Source organism: Herpailurus yagouaroundi, unplaced genomic scaffold, assembly GCF_014898765.1.
Source record: "Herpailurus yagouaroundi ecotype Mexico unplaced genomic scaffold, PumYag 77, whole genome shotgun sequence".
In the NCBI taxonomy this organism is placed as follows: Eukaryota; Metazoa; Chordata; class Mammalia; order Carnivora; family Felidae; genus Herpailurus; species Herpailurus yagouaroundi.
Genome location: NW_024412388.1, coordinates 11,069,074 through 11,087,677, shown reverse-complemented (window position 1 = coordinate 11,087,677; position 18,604 = coordinate 11,069,074). Strand labels below are relative to the sequence as shown.

The 18,604-nt window shown below is 49.8% G+C and overlaps 2 protein-coding genes across 3 annotated transcripts in view; both read right to left on the bottom strand.

The window, feature by feature from the left end:
• Positions 1-9,675: 9,675 nt before the first annotated feature.
• On the bottom strand, positions 9,676-13,532 carry TMEM51 (transmembrane protein 51). Of its 2 annotated transcripts, XM_040461925.1 has the most exons (3): positions 13,120-13,532; positions 10,943-10,951; positions 10,790-10,844 (listed from the first exon to the last, which is right to left on the bottom strand). In XM_040461925.1, exons 1-3 carry the CDS (start codon positions 13,461-13,463, stop codon positions 10,790-10,792), a joined length of 408 nt encoding a protein of 135 aa, XP_040317859.1. In that variant the 5' UTR covers positions 13,464-13,532. The 2 variants fall into 2 exon arrangements, with proteins under 2 accessions (XP_040317852.1, XP_040317859.1); XM_040461918.1 differs by lacking the exon at positions 10,943-10,951 and having other exon boundaries at positions 9,676-10,848.
• Positions 13,533-13,539: 7 nt separating this feature from the next.
• LOC121027833 (wiskott-Aldrich syndrome protein homolog) overlaps positions 13,540-18,604 on the bottom strand; it is a 55,773-nt gene continuing 50,708 nt past the window's right edge. Inside the window, exon 3 of the mRNA XM_040471517.1 lies at positions 13,540-13,657. Coding sequence (XP_040327451.1) covers positions 13,564-13,657 — 94 coding nt within the window. The 3' untranslated portion in view covers positions 13,540-13,563. The remainder of the gene's footprint in view (positions 13,658-18,604) is intronic.

Genomic DNA, 18,604 nt, shown 5'->3' with positions numbered 1-18,604 from the left:
TGAATGTTTATTTATTTATTCTGAGGGGGGAGGGGCAGAGAGAGAGGGAGAGAGAGAATCCCAAGCAGGCTCTGTGCTGCCAGTGCAGAGGCCAACACAGGGCTCGAACTCACAATCTGTGATAGCAGGACCTGAGTCGAAATCAAGAGCTCAGTGCTTAACCAACTGAGCCACCCAGGCGCCCTGAGGGACCACTTTAATTTACGTTAAAATCTGGATTAATGCCTTTTCTTGGAAAATGGGAACCCGGGCTGTGTTCTCACCCGTAGATCAGCTGTCTGTGGGGGCAGAGGAGGGGTTGCCCTCTTTAGACACGGTCTGTGTTCTCCCTGCCCCCCCCCGCCCCCCCACACACACTGCCCACATATCCTCTCTGGCCTCTGGGAGCACTTTAGTTTTTATCCCCAGCATAATTTGATTCTGTAGATAAATCTGTTTTTCCCACCAGAATGGAATCACCAAAAGCACAGATAACTCTCCCTGTGCTCCCATAAACTCCCGAGGACAAATGCCTGCCGTTTTTGATAGTCTCATTCCTCACTGTTTTAAAAAAGATTTAAGGGATGCCTGGGTGGCTCAGTCTCTTAAGTGTCTGACTCTTGGTTTCAGCTCGGGTCCTGATCTCACGGTTTATGGGTTCGAGCCCCCGCGTCGGGCCCTGTGCGGACAGCGCAAAGCCTACTTGGGATTCTCTCTCTCTCTCTCTCTCTCTCCCTCTCTCTCTCTGCCCCTCCCCAACTTGTGCTCTCGCTCTCTCCAAATAAATACACTTAAAAGAAAAGGTTTAACGCGTAGTGATTTCAGAAGCTGCATCAGACAATTCCAGTATCTGAAGTCCTTGGCGTGGGTGGCTGGGCGGGGATCTCAATCTATTATTTGTTGCTGGTTCGTACTGGCTTGTTTCTCAGATGTGTAGCGATTTGATTGGGATCTCATTTCTGATCGAAGTTCACCTGTGGGAATCCTGAGGCGTCTGATCCCTGCTCGTCGCATTTTTGATGCCCCGGAGATTGATCAGTAGCAGCCTTGTGCCATCCAGTCCCAAGTCCCCATCGGCTTTCTTCTCCCAGTAACTTTTTTATTTTTAGTTTTAATTGTGGTAAAATAGACATAATGTAAAAATCACCCTAGTAACCATTTTTAAATGTACAGCTCAGCCACATCCAGTATGTTCACACTGCTGTGTGACCAACCTCCAAAACGTTTCTATCTTAAAGAACTGTAACTCTACACCCATTAAACAGCAACTCCCCATCCCCCCACCCCCAGCCCCTGGCCACCGCCCATCTATTTTCTGTTTCGATGAATTTGACGAGGTGCGTCGTGTAAGTGGAATCTTACGGTGTTTGTCCTTCTGCGACCGGCTCATTTCACTGAACGTCAGGTCCTGAAGGCTCATCTGTGTGGGAGCTGGTATCAGAATTACCTTCCTTTTTGACAATATTCCTCAGTGACATTCCATTGTAGGCAGGTACCGCGTTCCGTTTATCCATTCATTCGTCGGCGGACGCTTGGGCTCATCGACTTCTTAACTAATAGTTTTAGCTTTCTTTGAGGATCAGGGGCGAGATCCACTATTTCCTTTGGGTTGGCTAAGTTGTGATTTTTCTGATTGCTATTCCTTTGGTAATTATTGGTTAGAATTCTTCTAGAAAGAAGGCTTTTCCTTCATCAACTATTTGTTTATGTGTATCATAAAACACAGTTTGTTCAGGAAAGGCAGAATAAATGATTGGTTCTTCTCTTTTATGTATCAGTATTCAAAGTCAGGAGCAACTGCTAAAGTGACTGTTGAGTTTTTAATTTTTTTTAACATTTATTTATTTTTGAGAGACAGAGAGAGATAGAGCAGGAACAAGGGAGGGGCAGAGAGAGAGGGAGACACAGAATCGGAAGCAGGCTCCAGGCTCGGAGCTGTCAACGCGGGGCTTGAACACATGAACCATGAGATCATGACCTGAGCTGAAGTCAGATGCTTAACTGTCTGAGTCACCGAGGGGTCCCTGATGAGTTTTTAAAAATATCATTAGGAATCTTTTTTTTTTTAACTTTTAATTTATTTATTAAGAAAGAGACAGAGAGAGAGAGAGCAGAAGTGGGGGAAGGGCAGAGACAGAGAAAGAGAGAATCCCAGGCAGGCTCCACGCAAAGTCTGACGCCGGGTCTGAACCCATGAACCTCGAGATCATGACCCGAGCCGAAATCAAGAGTTGGACTCTTAACCGACTGAGCCATGCAGGTGCCCCTCATTAGGAATCTTTGATTCAAAAATCTGTAGCTATGTTGTAGCCCATTAAAGTCACTATTTGGTTTGATGATCACCAGTGCCATCTCGGGGGTCCACCGAGATAGGCTCTGTGTCCTTTGTTTTTCCAGGTGGAAACCACACAATATTGAATTATAACCCCATGTTTGTGTTGCATTGGGGTGGTCTTTAGGCAGACATCTTTGCTGTCGTCTGCCTTCCCCAAACAAGGAAGTTGGACAAGACGAGCTCTGGGTACATTCCTGTTCTAAACTCTCCTTTCTACAGCATTTTCACACATAGTTTACTCATTGGACTCTCCCAGTCTGGTGGCTCAATCCAGTTGGCAACATCTCCATTTTACACACGTGGAAGTTGCCCCCTGAGTGAGAATATTTTTTCCAATTCCCCATACTGAATTTTCCCCCACTAGACTTCAAGCTATGGTTCTCAGTCAGGGATATTTTGCATCCCAGGGGACCTGTGACAATGTCTGGAGGCATTTTTAATTGTCACACATGGGAGAGGTGCTATTGGCATCTAGCTGAGAGAGGCCAGGGATGTTGCTAAACATCCTGTGATGCACCGGACAGCACCCCTCCCCACCCCCCACGTCAATGTCATCCAGTCCCAAGTGTCAATAGTACCAAAGCTAAAAAAACCCTGACTTGAATCAATCCATAGAGATGCAGTCATATGCCTTTTCATCCAATGTTTATTCAATGAAAGGATGTATACAAATGTACGTATCTGAGGATTCAAGCGCACACGAAATGGAATGATGGGACGCTCTGTTCTTAGCATATCCACAGAACGTAGCCATCTGATGTTCTCCTACGTTTCCCTTTCAGTCTTATTTCTGGTTCCTATTTTGCCCCTGGAGACTGTTCTATTATTGGCCCAAGGGAAGATTAATGGACAATTTTCCCTGCTTTCAGGCCAATAGGAAAACTTTAAGCCTTGATTTTTCCCCCCTTATCTTGGGAAATAAACATCAAAATCAAGTTTTAGCCCAAATAGCAGTCAGCTTTTTTGGTCCCGTTTCTTTGCCATTTTGATCGATTGAATGGATGTTTTCAAGAAGCTTAGCATTATCTTTTAGAAATCGTTAAAACTATTGCACTCTTCTGCTCCCAGCTTCTCCCGTATCCCTTCTCCTGCTGCATTTGTACTGATTTAAAATAACCCACTTGGTGCTGAAATGAATTTACCACGGGCAAGGGCTAGAATGGTGTGCCCTTTACTGATCGAAAAGTCAATTTGTGGGCTGGTATGTTGAAGCTGATTTTTAAAAAGACAACTAATTTGTCAGAAGCAAAACGCAACATTTTATCTTATTTTATGATTTTATTTTACTGGCTCAATTTTTCAATGTTAGGTAAGGCAGATGCATTTATTCTCTGGCCTATTTCAAGTATTCACACCCTTTCCCTTATAAACACATGTTTACAGCTTATTATCATAGTTGCTACCACATTGTTACATTATCTTTCTCTCTTTTGTGATGTATTCAAGTCCGCACTAATAATTTTTCTAGACTGGACATAACTGCCAAGATGTTTTCTAAAATAAGACATCTTGAGGATAAAGACTAAGAATGTTCTCGGGTTTAAAGTTTCCATGCACCGCTCACATTTTATACGGTATTGAGCCCAGCATATCCCTGAGAAGCACGCGGTATTATTGACATTGGGTTGTGTTTTTTTTTTTTTTTTCTGAGAAGGCTTTCAGCTCAGAAAAGATCATGCCATAATTTCTGCTTCAAATTATATTGTAGTTGTTTTATTTTTTTATTTATCTTTCATTAGGATGCTTTTAAGGAACCTAAACTTTTGAACAATCTATTTGAGTTTGTAAATACTATTGACTATTATCTTTCCCACATCCGTTAAATTACAGTTAATAAATTCCAGTGCAGAGTTTTAATGCACCGGGTAAGGGACTGGGGATGGAGGAAAGAAGGAGAGATCTGTTTATATCATGCCATGCAGAATTAGATTTATAGTTCTGGACTGGGAAGGGATAGGAAAACAGTCTCTTTTTATGTAAAAGTGACAATTTTTTTTAAAGGAAAATGGTAAATACCATACTTGGGCCGATATCTAAGGATGACCATTTCTTTTTTTTTTTTTAAGGCATTTTTAAAAATGCTTATTAATTTTTGAAAGGGGGGAGGGGCAGAGAGAAGGAGACAGAGGATCCAAAGAGGGCTCTGAAATGACAGTAGAGAGCCCTATGCAGGGCTTGAACTCACGAACCGTGAGATCATGACCTGAGCGGGAGTTGGACACTTAACTGACCGAGCCACCCAGGCACCCCAACGAGGACTGTTTCTTGCTTTTTTTTTTTTTTTTCCCAACGTTTATTTATTTTTGGGACAGAGAGAGACAGAGCATGAACGGGGGAGGGGCAGAGAGAGAGGGAGACACAGAATCGGAAACAGGCTCCAGGCTCTGAGCCGTCAGCCCAGAGCCTGACGCGGGGCTCGAACTCCCGGACTGCGAGATCGTGACCCGGCTGAAGTCGGACGCTTAACCGACTGCGCCACCCAGGCGCCTGTTTCTTGCTTTTTGATGGAGCTGACATCGGGTAGCCAGGCTCTATCCTCAGAGTCCGCACTGCCCAAGAGAATGGATCTTTCTTCGTCTATGGCAGGATTTGTCACCCTTGGTACTATTGACATTTGGGGCAGGATAGCTCTTTGTTGCAGGTAATGTCCTCTGCATTTGTAGGACGTTTAGTGGCATCCCTGCCCTACTAGGGGCCAGTAGCAGCCCCCCTCCAACCATCGTAACATTCCAAATGGCCCCTAAGGAGCAAAGTTAATCCTGGTGGAGAACCACTGATCTAAGGTGCAAAATGTCCAGTTCTGGCGTTAGTGTGTCACCGAATGTCTGATGGTGTCGCTGAGAATGTTTTGTCACACGTGTGTCTGGGGGTTCACTGGTCTGTATCAGCATGCCTTCCAGCTGACTGCCTTCCTCCCACGTGCAGTTGGTTCCCCCCCACGAGGTGTCAGGTGCCGGGCCATCTTAGTGATCTTTTGCTGGAGTCCTCACTGGTGAGCTTTGATCTGAGTGCCATACAACAAGGAAGCTAATGGACGGCTTTGCCAATGGGCTGTAGGACTTTGGACATGTCTCTTGTCCGCTCCGGGTCTGATTCTCCCCCTGTAGAATTCCTGGGTGTGGCTCAATCACCATTCCCTGTGGCGTAGTCCACGAAAGCTGACCACGGAGGAGGTTTGTGGGGGAGAAACGTTTTGCAGCCACAGTGGTTTGGGAAATGCTATATCCTGCAGCATCTGCTTGGAGATTCATAATGTGCATAAGCACATGAGAGACTTTCTAGGATTCTCTGCACTCAGATATCTATGTGGCTCACTCCCCACTTTTCTTCAATGTTGCTTCCCCAGAGACTTGCCCTGTCCTCAGATAGGCGATCGTCTTTTGCTTCACCTTTCTGCACAGGGCTTCTCGTTTTCTGACATTACAGCTCATATTCATTTATTTGTTCATCATCTGTACCCTTCCACCCAGAACATAGCCTCTGTGTCAGCGGGGACTGGGTCCGCCATAGCCTCTGTGTCAGCGGGGACTGGGTCCGCGTGTTTGCAGCTTATCCCTAGCACGTGGCCCACGGTAGATGCTGAGTAAAACTGTGCAGAATGAATAGACTTTGTCTCATGTGTGGATTCGCAAATGAGTTTAATCAGGGGCTCTTTTTTGCTTCCACTCATTAGAATCCAGGGGGGAAAAGCTTGAGGAATGACCAGGGGAGAGGGGCTCTAAATCCTGATAACTGTGGCCTTCCTGGCGCTTGCTTTCTTAGTATGAGCCACTCAGTGCTGAGTGTACTTGGCAAGCTGGTATTGGGCTGGAAAGAGAACAGAATGGACTGACTTGTCCACCATCCGTGATGGGAGCTGCTGTCTGGTGAACCGAGGAAGAGAGCAACCTTTGGCCTCAATCATCCGCTTATGGCTTCCCCTTGGTCAGAGCTGTAACCAATCTGAGAAAAGTGAAAATAAAAATCGAGCACAGGCAGAGCGTCCTCTACGTGCCCAGCACTGTCTACAATGCAGAGGCAGTGCCCGCCTTCAAGGACTTTGGCTGCATTTAGGCTCAGAGCTCGAAAGGAGAATTTATTGGGAGGACACGGCATCTCTTATGGAAGGAACCCAAGGGCTGGGCCGGGCTTCCCAAGGGACAAGGACCAAGGGCCAGAAAGTCATCAGAAGACAGCTATTTCTGAGGGTTTTTAAAAAAAATGTTCATTTATGTCTTTTGAGAGAGAGAGCGAGCTTGTGCGTGCACAAGCGGGGGTGGGGCAGAGAGACAGAGGGAGACACAGAATCTGAAGCAGGCTCCAAGCTGTCAGCAGAGTCCGATGCGGGGCTCCAACTCATGAACCATGAGATCGTGATCTGAGCAGAAGTGTGACGCTTCACCGACTCAGCCACCCAGGTGCCCCGTCTCTGAGATTATGGTTCACGTCTGCCTCTTTCTGCTTCTCCCCTTGCTTCACTCATCTGTGGCCCGTCATGATGGCCCCCAAATCCCTAAGACCCCATCACCCAAGAGCCTCTGCATCCATTGCAGGACCAACCAATTCCTGGGAAAAAAGTAGCTAGCACAGCTCAGCTTCTGATTGGTTCTTCTAGGTCATGTGGACACCCACCTCAGGTCCAATCAGCTGAGGCCTGAGAGACTGGTGCTCACGTGACACCAACGTGGCTGCTGAGATTCCTCCTTTTGGGTGGAGGGCTAGGTGGGAATTGTCTCTGCTCTTTCTTGGCCCTGGGGCTTTTTAGTTCCAAGAACAAGTGTGTGGCTTCTTGAATTTTCTCCCATATCTCTGTCCTTTTATATTTAAGAACGGAAACATGATGACGAGGCAAGGGCTGGAACTTTATTCCGGTTTTGAGTTTTTATTTTTTTTATGGTCACAAGGTAGAGAGCCCTGATAGGTCTGGACCAATGAGCAAACAGGCTGAGTGTGCCTTGGGGAATTTTGAGGTGAAGGTGGTCCCCACTTAATATGGTGGGTAATTTTTTTTTTTTTTTTTTTTTGGCCTGTCTGGCACTGTTCAGATCTCCATCCAATAGCCAACGTTCCCAGCTAACATTCTCCTCGCCTTCCCTGTAGACGGAAGTGAACCCAGCCTCTACACGTTACATGTGATATGTAACAAATGCCCACAGACTTGGTGGCCTAAAACCAGCAGCAGCTGGGCCACAGAATTAGGTCCTGATATCTTTCGGGGTTACCGGTCAGCGCACCACAAGCCCCAAACCTTTCTCCTCCCCACCCCCGAGGAGGGTCTAGGCGGGGCGGGCACCTTGCTAGGTGATCTACCAGAGCCCAGATTGAGGGCCCTTACAGCAAGCTGTTTCTTTTTTTTTTAATTTTTTTTTTTCAACGTTTATCTATTTTTGGGACAGAGAGAGACAGAGCATGAACGGGGGAGGGGCAGAGAGAGAGGGAGACAGAATCGGAAACAGGCTCCAGGCTCCGAGCCATCAGCCCAGAGCCCGACGCAGGGCTCGAACTCCCGGACCGCGAGATCGTGACCTGGCTGAAGTCGGACGCTTGCTTAACCGACTGCGCCACCCAGGCGCCCCGGAACTTTTTTTTTTTTTAACGTTTATTTATTTATTTTTGAGAGTGAGAGAGACAGAGCATGAGTGGGGGAGGAGCAGAGAGAGAGGGAGACACAGAATCCGAAGCAGCCTCCAGTCCCCTAGCCATCAGCCCAGAGCCCGACGCGGGGCTCGAACTCACGCACCGCGAGATCGTGACCTGGCTGAAGTCGGACGCTTAACCGACTGCGCCACCCAGGCGCCCCAGCAGCTGTTTCTTAGCTCATGAGCTATTCTCCTTTTCTTCTTCTTCATGTTTGTCCTCTCGGGAGGAAGCGTGAAGAGTAACCAAAGGTCAAGTCCCGCCCACAGATGCGAGGAGAGCCACAGGCTGGCTCAGCAGCGGGCTGGGACCAGGCAGGCCAGCCCTCTGGTGTCTTGGCCACGAAGCAGGCCCTTAGAGCTCCCTTTTAGCAGATGGATTTGTATAAGGAAAGTGAAAGTTTGGAATTTAGGCCCTGTTGCCAACCCCGAGATAAGGAGGTGATTCACTTCCTATCTGCTGCCTCTTCCCTACTTAGGGGCTTTTAGGAAACACGCAGGGCCTCAGAATGGCAACCATGCAGAGTTCATTCTTCTCCTAGCCATGCAGACTCCACTTTAAGCTCACCATGGGGCGCCTGGGTGGCGCAGTCGGTTGAGCGTCCGACTTCAGCCAGGTCACGATCTCGCGGTCCGGGAGTTCGAGCCCCGCGTCGGGCTCTGGGCTGATGGCTCAGAGCCTGGAGCCTGTTTCCGATTCTGTGTCTCCCTCTCTCTCTGCCCCTCCCCCGTTCATGCTCTGTCTCTCTCTGTCCCAAAAATAAATAAACGTTGAAAAAAAAAAAATTAAGCTCACCAATACCAGGAAGGCACCCCTGGGCCCGGGTGCATCTTCCCAGACTCCCCCTCCACGGTCAAGACCGTGACCCCAGACGTCGCTCTTCCTCTCCTCTGGTTCGGCCTCAGCAGTCTGCAGTCCCCATGGGCATTCTCTTTCTTTGGACTGCTTTCCTGGGCTCCCTGGGTAGGCACTTTGCCCTCTCCATGAGGACACGCTCACCCGGCCCGGGTGAGCATACAGCCCAGCGGTTCCCTCTCGCCTGGCCTCAGGAGGGGGATGTTGGGAGGATGTTTAGACAGGGAGGAGCTGCTGTCTAAACGGCCACAATGTTCTGTTGGGCGCGTGGGTTGACGGAGCAGCCCCAGGTCTCGGGAAGCACGGTTCCTCGCTCTCGTTCAAAGTCTGGAAAAGCTCTTTACGCTGGGTTGCACAGTAGGGCGTTTAAAGAACTCAGGCACTGGAGCCAGGCGGCTTGGGTTCAAACTCCAGCCCTGCCGCGTGCTAGCAATGGGACACGGGGCACTTTAATAAGCCCCAGTGAGCTAACCTGCAAAATGGCCGTGAGGCCAGGATACAGAGGGAGTGGGATAACGTATGTGAGATACTTAGCACAGCGCCTGGTAATACGAAGTGTTCCATGCAGATCAGCAATTCTTTTTTAATTTTTTTAATGCTCATTTACTTCTGAGAGGGAGAGAGAGAGACAGAGTGCGAGCAGGGGAGGGGCAGAGAGAGAGGGAGACACGGAAGCGGAAGCGGCTCCGGGCTCTGAACCGTCGGCACAGAGCCCGACGCGGGGCTCGAACCCACAAACCGCGAGATCACGACCTGAGCTTAAGTCGGAGGCTCAACCGACTGAGCCCCCCCCCGCGCCCCTGCATGTTAGCAATTCTTAGGATCAGCGGTGTTTCTCTCGAAGCAAGCCAGTGTTTTGGAAGAGCCGCTGCAGGAATTCGGCATCCGACTGTAGTCCATATAAAATATTTTATTATAAAAAGCTCAGTTGCATGGCATTTTCGAAGGAACAGAGCATCTCATAGTATGCTTTCCTTTTTTGCCCTTACACAGGAGAGACTAGGAGAGGGAGCCAGGAAAGACTCTGATGGAATGCATCACCGGGCCTTGGACCCTCAGAGAGTGGATGGCTTCAGGGACTCTGAGAGAGCCCCCCCACCCACCCCGGGCCTCCCTCCTCCCCCACCCCGCCCCCAATCATTCAGCCCCTGGTTTGTCTTCATTCACGAACCGGCCCCGTGTCCTTTCTATAAGGCTGAGTCACATCTCCTGCCCACAGCTCAGGACTCCAGTGAGGAAAGCAAAGGCCCGATAACTTGTTTTCTCTTTGACACAAAACAGTCCTAGTGGAAGCAAAACAAAAATCACAACCTAAACCAGCCGCTCGGGGGTCCTCTCCTGATCGGAAAGAGGGGCTTGTCGCCAACAACTCCGAGTCGGGGGAGGAACAACAGGGAAGGTGCCTACGCGGCGGCCCCGGCGGGGTGCACGTCCCGAGGCCCGAGGCGGCGGCTCTTTCGGACGCACCTGCTAGGTGAGGTTCTGTGGACGTCAGTCACCCCCTAGTCCCGGGACCCCCCCCCATCGCCCACCCCCAGCCACATCGCTCTGGGTGCATCCGGCCCCTCCGCTTCTCGACTGCAGCTGAAGTGGCTTCACTGGGGGTCCGTGGTGTGGAGGGTGAGCAACTGGAGGGACACACGGAGCGAGGTCGTCAGTCAGGTGGCCGGGCGTCCGAAGGCTTCTCGTGGACTTCGTCGTACTGTGGCGGGGGAGTCAGCGGCTCGATGGAGGGGGCAGGGGCGTTTTTGTCCGGGAGGTTGATCCTGAAGTCCTTGAGGTGGAGCTTTTCGGATTTAATCCTTCGCACTTTCAGCGGCTTCAGGCGCTTGGCCAGCTTGGAGTTCTGCCTGTCGGGGGGATTCCCTGCGCCGGTCTCCGCGTTGGCCCTGGCTGCCGTGGGGCTTGACTCGTCAAGCCCCGTCAAGGACTCGTAGGAGGGGAGAGAGATGCTCATCCTCGGGTTCTGGTCCGGTTCCCTCGCCTCTGAGTAGTCTGTGTTCATCACTTCCTCGTAGCTGGGGACATAGTACCTTGAGGAGGCCTCCTCCTCCTCCTCCTGGCTGCGAGATAACACACAGCGACAAGGAGAGGGTTAGCACGGACTCCTGCCCCTGAAAATCACAGGTAGATGAGCTCCAGATCCTGTGTCAGCACTGGGTCCTCCTACAGGAGTCGGGTGCTGTTCTAGGTACCTTAACACATACCAACCACTCTCATCTGCCTAACAACACTGTGAGCTAGGTACTATCACTGTACCCATTTTGTGGATGGGGAAGCAGACACATCGAGGTCATGTGATTTGGTCATATATCGAGGAAGCAGGAGAGCAGGCACAGAACACCACACTCTCAATGACTACACTGTCTTATCTGGAAGCATTAACACAAGGACGTATTAAGCCCCCTTTGCTTTTAAGCCTCTCACTTAACCACATGCGGGATGGGCTATTCTGGTGCCCTGCTGGGTCCTTTGGCCAGAGGCAACACGAACGTGCATGAAATCGCTGCCGATTTGAAGCAAAATGGTTTTCCCTAGGTAGAGAATGAGTATCTGATATAAAATTTATATGTATTGCAAGTGATTCTGTGATTTTTGTCTTCCAAGTTCACTACAAGACTTAAAAGACAGGTCAGGTCCTCAGGCTTACTCTCATTTGACTGTCGAAAGAGAAAACCAGAGAGTCAGGGTGCTGGTTGTTGTTGGTGGTGTTTTTTATACACTTGAACCTTTGGGTGATAATGGCCGACATCTGACCCTCACTGTTTGTCCAGGCCTTCCTCTCGTGTCCCTTAGCCATGCGTGTGCTCACGGCCATGAGCACTCACATGGCGAGGGTGGTAATTACGGGGGACTGACTTCCCTTCTTTGTTCTTTTCTGTATTTCCTAAGTTTTCTAGAATACGCCTGCACAATCTTTTATCAGAAAATGGACTGAATTCTTCCAAACTGAAAACAACTCCCTTCCCGCTAGAAAGATAACAAACTTGCAGAAAATCCAAACAACACGGGAAAACCTAACGCACAAAATAAAACCATCCCAAGTCCTTCCACCTGGACACAACCACTAACACTCTGCTGTGCACTTTTCTAGACTCGTCTGTAATCCCACAGCCGCGACATTTGATGAGATTAGGACCTTACCGAAGATGCTGTTAAAACCTCCTTTTCTCAACGTGGTGCATACGTGGTCCCACGTTAGCAACTGTAGATCGACTGTGGCTGCGTAGAATGCCACTGAATGGGCGTGCCATGATTTAGCCTGAATGATGGTTAGGTTGTTTCTCAGGTTTTGCTATTCTAAGCAATGCTCTGGTGAATAGATGGGTACAAATTCCTTTGCACTTGTGTGATGACCTTCCAAGCATCGGCTCTCGGGAACAGAATGGATAGGTCCACGCATCCTCAATACCTCCTCTTACTATGAAACTCCCCTTCGGAAGGGTTGTGTCAATCAACACCCCCATTTCCCTACAGCTCTCCAACACCGGGGGCTGTCTGCCTTGGCCATTAAGATAGGCAAAGAATAATGATACCTATTTGTTTGTGTCTCGTGACTAATGAGGTTGGACATCTATTGTCTGAACATGGATGAAAAGCTTGCTTGTATCTTTTGTCCGTTTCCCCATTGGTGGGTGCATCTTTCACATTTATTTGGAAGGGCTCTTTCTATAGTAGGGATGTCAACCTTTATCATCTATTCCCCAATTTATCGCTTATCCCTTGAACGTGTTTGTGGCGTTTTTTTGGTCCAACAGGATGCTGCTTCCCAACCTTTTCTTTTCTTTTTCTTTTTAATTTTCTTTTTAAATGTTTATTTCTGAGAGAGAGTAGGGGGGGAGAGGATCCAAAGCAGGCTCTGTGCTGACAGCAGAGAGCCTGATGCGGGGCCCGAACTCATGAACCATGGGATCGTGACCTGAACCGAAGTCGGACGCTTAACCGATTGAGCCACCCAGGTGCCCCCGCCCCCCCAACCTTTACGATGCAAGGAGTGTGCGCACAGCATGGTGGGGTGAACGGACGAGCCGTCTGCCTGATGTGGCTCTGGCCACCCCAGGCCCCATGCATCTTCCCTGCGGGTGTCAGAATCTTGGTACCTCTGTAATCCATTCATACCACATTATTTGGGACTCTCCGGGATAGAAGAATACAGTTATTTGGGCAATTAGAAATGGCTGTACAGAGCCTTAGTGGGGGCGGGGGGGAGACTCTACCCCTAGACTAAAGGGGCGGTCTCCTAGAGTCTCCCAGATGCAAATGGTGTCTTCGGGGAGCCCTGAGAGTCCCCCCACCTCCTCCCCCCAGGGTCTGGGGGGTGGGCCAGTCCTCACCTGTCTTCCTCTGGGGCATGTGGCTCGGCCCCCGCCTGGTGCTGGATGTGGGCCATCTCCTCGCCTTGTCGTTGCTTCCTCTTGTCCCGGATGCTCAGGCAGATGGAGAGCAGCAGGAGCATCACCCCAGCCCCGACCAGCACGTAGGCCACGGAGAAGGTCTTACTCTTGAGAATCCCGCTGCCGATCTCTGTCTTGTTGTTCCCCTGGGCGGTCGGCTTTTCGGCGGCGCTGAACCCGGGCACCAGGTTCCACATGGCCATGATGACCCCGAGAACCAGCATCCCCAGGCCGATGGCGGTCAGCGCATAGTGGGAGCCGTTGGCCTTCGACTGGGCCATCATGCCGGGGTGGGGGGTGGGGGGGGCCCGCAGGGCAAGGCCAGGCTCCAAGGAAGAAAATCAATAGATAAGGGAAACCCGCTCCACGCCCTGCACAAAATCCCTAGGGCCACCCCAAAGAAACAGCGGCTGAGCTCTCGAGGGATGGCTTCGGGCAAGTTCGAGGCATCCTGTGTGGACGGCTGCGGCCGAGAGGTCTGGAAGGAGAAAGCAGAAAGAGGAGAGGGGAAGATCAGTTCTGATCTGAGACGCTCTTGTGAGCACAGCGGCCGTACTGTTGAAGCGGCCACGAAGCAGGACGGAGCCACGGGCTCTGGCGGGGCCTCGCCTTTGATGCATTCCAGATGTCTTACGTGCTGCGCTCGGCTCCTTCTGTGAGCCTGCGGAAGGAGGGCTGACCCGCCTACCCCGCCCGAAAAGGAAAAGCCGGACCTTTCCATGCAGGAGACCAGAAAGGTCAGAGCTCCGGGTCCTTAAAACAGTTTGTGGAATTCAACAAAGTGCGGTAGAGTCTGAGCTCTCACTGGGTCCGGCGAGGAGCGAGAACGAGGGGGAGCCTGAGCCGTGGTCAGTAGCGGTACCCAAATCGCCTGGGTGACGGGCATCCGTCAGTGAAACGTCCCAGTCCGCACAGCCTGCGGTCCGGCCACCACCTTCGATGGCTCCCCATTTCCTGCAGCAGAAAATCCAGGCTCCTAGGATCACGCCCGTGACTGCCTCCCCCCACCATCTCTCACCTCGCCCTTCTCCACACACCCCCCCACCCCCAGCATCTCTGCTGCTCTCTGGTCACCCCTGCTCAGCTGCCCCTTTCTGTGGGCTCCCACAAGCCCCCGGCAGTGGCTGTGGCCAGTCTCTCTCTTCCTGTGACACATCCTCTTTATCTCTGCACCTGGGACATAAAGGGACTCCAAACACGTTTGCCGATTCATTGAATGAAATGAACAGAGGCCATCTGAAGCCATCCTATGAGACTAGCTTCCCTTCGGCCATATGGAGTTTTGTTTTCCTTTTTAAATGTTTATTTTATTTTTGAGAGAGAGAGAGAGAGAGAGAGAGAGAGAGAGAGAGAGAGCATGTGCGCAGGGGGGCAGAGAGAGTCGGGGTGGGGGGGGGGTGGGCAGAGGATCTGAAGCGGGCTCTGTGCTGTTAGCACAGAGCCTGACACGGGGCTCGAACGCACAAACCCGTGCGATCATGACCTGAGCCGGAGTCAGACTGTTACCCAACTGAGCCACCCAGGTGCCCCGGGGTTTTGCTTTTCTTAAAGGAGCAGAAGCCTGCCCATTCCTCATCATAGCTGCTGTGCCCGGCTGGATGAGACACCTTCTTCCCCCGAAGTGGCTCGGAGACTCCGTGCTAAAGGGAGCAGCCCCTCATCCCGGGATTCCACAACCATTTGTTGTCAGGAAGAGTGAGCAAGACAAGCAAGTCTCCTGAAGGTTTAGCTGAGAACACTCTCAGGGGCCAGGAGGACCAGCGAACATTATTCCCGGGACAGCAACCTTTGTAGAACAGTAAAACTTGACAGATGTTTGGCTGGGCAAGGTCCTGTTTTCGATTGTGCATTCTTTCCAATCTTTCCAGAAGGACGGCTAACCAGGCCACTTGAAATCCAACGCCGCAGAGATATTTTCTCATCAAACAATGGGCTCCATCTGAAACTGGCCACTTTGTTAAAAAATACTCTAAAAATATTTGGGATAATATCCTTTATCGGCTTGAGGTCTGTTCCTTCTTTTTTGCACTCAACAAATATTTCTTGCACATCTGCTAAGCAGTGTTAGGCACTGGAGAAATACTGGTGAGCAAGTTAAGGGCTGGTGGGGCTTCCGGGACAGCAGGAAAAAGCCCACGAGGAATAACAACAAAATGGGAAGAAAGTATAGTAGCTGGAATTCGGTAGGTGTGTGTCCTATGGAAAGTCTCCCTGAGAGAGAAGTCCCACTTCACACAATAGGGTCTGCACCCTGTTCGTGCTGTCCTACGTGTATTTGTATGTATGCATATATGCACGCATCCTGGTGTGTGAACATGTACGTGTGTGCGTGCAGGGCACTGAACAAGGATCCATTCCGCTGCAGCCAGTGGCGGTGGGACCAGCTGAAAAGTCTACCGTACACACAAGGGTATTTGTTTCTTACGATATCACTCACAGCCAGCAAAGGAAAGGACGAAGGGATCGGCGGTTCTGCCACATGGATCTGAGATGAGACCGGCAGGGGAGGGGCGGGCGGGGGCTCTGGGGGTAAAGGTTCAGCCTGAAGCTGGTGTGGGAAGCAGATTAAAAAGCCCATTACTGAGCACCTGCTAGGGGGCCCTACAGGTAGGCCTTGAACGTGGGAGGCTGACAGTGTGTTTTCTAAACCAGTGATCGGGGCCACTTTAACATTCCACCTGCTCTCTCAACTCCAGCTTCGCCGTATCCTGTCACATGAGTAAAACAAGCCTCAGATAAGAGTCACCGACAGAGATGAAAATGCCAGGATTCACACATTTGGGCCTGTTCAATTGTCAAGTGATTGAAACCAGGCACCAACACCCAGTGTGGGTAATGGTATTGGGATAAGTCATTTCATACAATTTTTCTAAGTGGCAAATTTTGGCATTTATGGATGAAAAATTTCAAAATGCTTATACCGTTGGGCTCTGTAATTCCAACTTGTAAGACTTATGTACAGGGCAAGGATATTCATCAGAGCTTTGTAGCGGTGGGAAACTAGAAGCTACTGAAATAGCCAATAATCTGCATCTGGTTAAATAAAATATGGTACGTGTGCTTATTAAATTACGGTTTCAAGCCGGCTAATGATACGTTTTAAAGTCAGACAAGGTTAAAAAAAAAAACCGGCACGTGCAGTGTGGTTATAATTTTAAAAATTCTATACACAGACATGTATATATGAGTACATGGGAAGGAAGACTGGATCCTTCTTACGTTAAAACAAAGAGACAAAATATTTTCACGCATGCAAACATGTTTGTAAAAATCTCAGAGGAGGGGCACATTCCTAATTTAGCAACGATTGCTTCTGAGAACGGAGAGGGCTTGGAGCGTATAGCTTTCACTCAATTTCTGTATCTTGAAGGTGTTACAACCAGAACAACGTATTGTTGCAAGGCAACATAGGTTGGTGGTTAAACATGAACTTTGGAGCCAGTTTGGAAACCGGCTGCCTGAGCTCAGATCCTCACTCTACTTTCCTGGCTGTGTGACTTTGGGCAAATTACTTAACCTCCCTGTGCCTCAGTATCCACCACTGTAAAGGGGAAATAAAAGCCTTCTAGTATTCACCTCTTAGGAGAGTTTTGACAAGTGAACAAGGAAAGATACATAAAGCACCGAGAACTGTATGTGACCAGCACAAGAGTCAGTCCTTAGAGAAAGGTTTGTTATTTAATATTATTTAAAGCTTGCATGGCCAATGGGGTGAGACCACCCACGAGGGGGGCAAAGATGACATGGTGTTGGATATTATAATGGCTTGGGGCCCTCCATAATACATAAACAGATACACAAACACGATTTAATGGATTATATTAAATTTCAGAACACTCAAATTATGCATACCACGGTGGTTTTGGTTGTGTGTGTGTGTGTGTGTGTGTGTGTGTGTGTGTGTGTGTTGTGGGATTAGAAAGATTTTTGTTGTCTTTTTCTTACTGGGAGACTAAGGACTAGAAACAGAAACGGGCCTGTGGTGCCTTTAGAATGAACAAATGGAATAAAGGTTTTTGGGTTTTGGGTTCGTGGCAGGGTTACGCTTCCAATGGTCGCTCAACATCGCTCGTCGATTGCACGCTCCCTCTGGAGCCCAGGAGCCTGTTGGGTTCACCAGGGATGTGGAAACCCAGCTCCCGAGCCGCAGCTGATGGCTGTTTATGTTGTTTCTGGCTTGCTGACCCACGTTATATTTAGGATGATGTTCTTTCCCTTTCAAAAATATGGAAAGAAGCTAATTTTGTGCTCGGAGGATTTGGACCACATAGTTTCCAACACGTCCTTAAAACAGGGCAGCCTTGGCAGGCAGACTAGGGTCCCAGCTCAGCCAGACTCATGGACCCATCGCGGCTCATGGTCAAGGCTGCCCTCAAGGATAAGTGAGTGATTCTACACCTGGGTGTTCAAGAAAAGTTGTTAACTACTTAAGAGAAGCATCTACCTGTTGTTACCTGGGGTGCTCAGGGCAGGCTGGGAAACAATTCTTCATACTAAAATCTTGAATTAAGGACCCACCTGTAAGAAACCAGAAACACAGCTTTCTAAGTAAGTGGTGAGAATTTCTTCTCCCTTTTTTTTTTTTTTTAATTTTTTAAAAAAACGTTTATTCAGTTTTGGGAGACAGAGACAGAGCATGAGCGGGGGTGGGGCAGAGAAAGAGAGGGAGACACAGAATCCGAAGTAGGCTCCAGGCTCCGAGCTGTCAGCACAGAGCCCGACGCGGGGCTTGAACCCACGAACCGTGAGATCATGACCTGAGCCGAAGTCTAACGCTTGACTGACTGAGCCCCCCAGGCACCCCAGCGGTGAGCATTTCAATTTGAGATGCTTCCTGGGTGGTGGGTATGTGTTTTCTTTGTTTTTTCTTGGGGGAGGGAGGGTACCGGTTGGGGTACATGCAAGAAAGGTTGTCCCCAAAGAAACCAAGACTCTGGGCCAAAAAAGCGGGGCTGCGGAAGGATGACAGTCCGGTAGCTGCATTTACCAGACCCTTATGTGGTTTTATCTGTCTTACACAAGTGCTCTGGAGACTCAAAGAAGAGGAAACACTCCCCCAAGTCATTTTATGAGGAGTGTATAACCTTGATCCCTAAAGTAGATAAGGACAAGGCAAGAGAGGGAAATGACGGGCCCATCTGATCCACGTGCACACAAACAAAAATCCTAAACAAAATATTAGCAGATGGAATCCCACGAAGTCTTTTTAAAAGCAGACCATTACAGGGGCGCCTGGGTGGCTCAGTCGGTTAAGCGGCCGACTTCGGCTCAGGTCACGATCTCGCGGTCCGTGGGTTCGAGCCCCGCGTCGGGCTCTGGGCTGATGGCTCAGAGCCTGGAGCCTGTTTCCGATTCTGTGTCTCCCTCTCTCTCTGCCCCTCGCCCGTCCGTGCTCTGTCTCTCTCTGTCTCGAAAATAAATAAAC

Excerpts from the sequence above, each read along its gene's own strand:
- TMEM51 (XM_040461918.1), bottom strand. The coding sequence starts at position 13,463 with ATGATGGCCCAGTCGAAGGCCAACGGCTCCCACTATGCGCTGACCGCC. Across the intron at positions 10,849-13,119 it reads CATGCCCCAGAGGAAGACAG|CCAGGAGGAGGAGGAGGAGG; the intron begins GTGAGGACTGGC and ends GTTATCTCGCAG.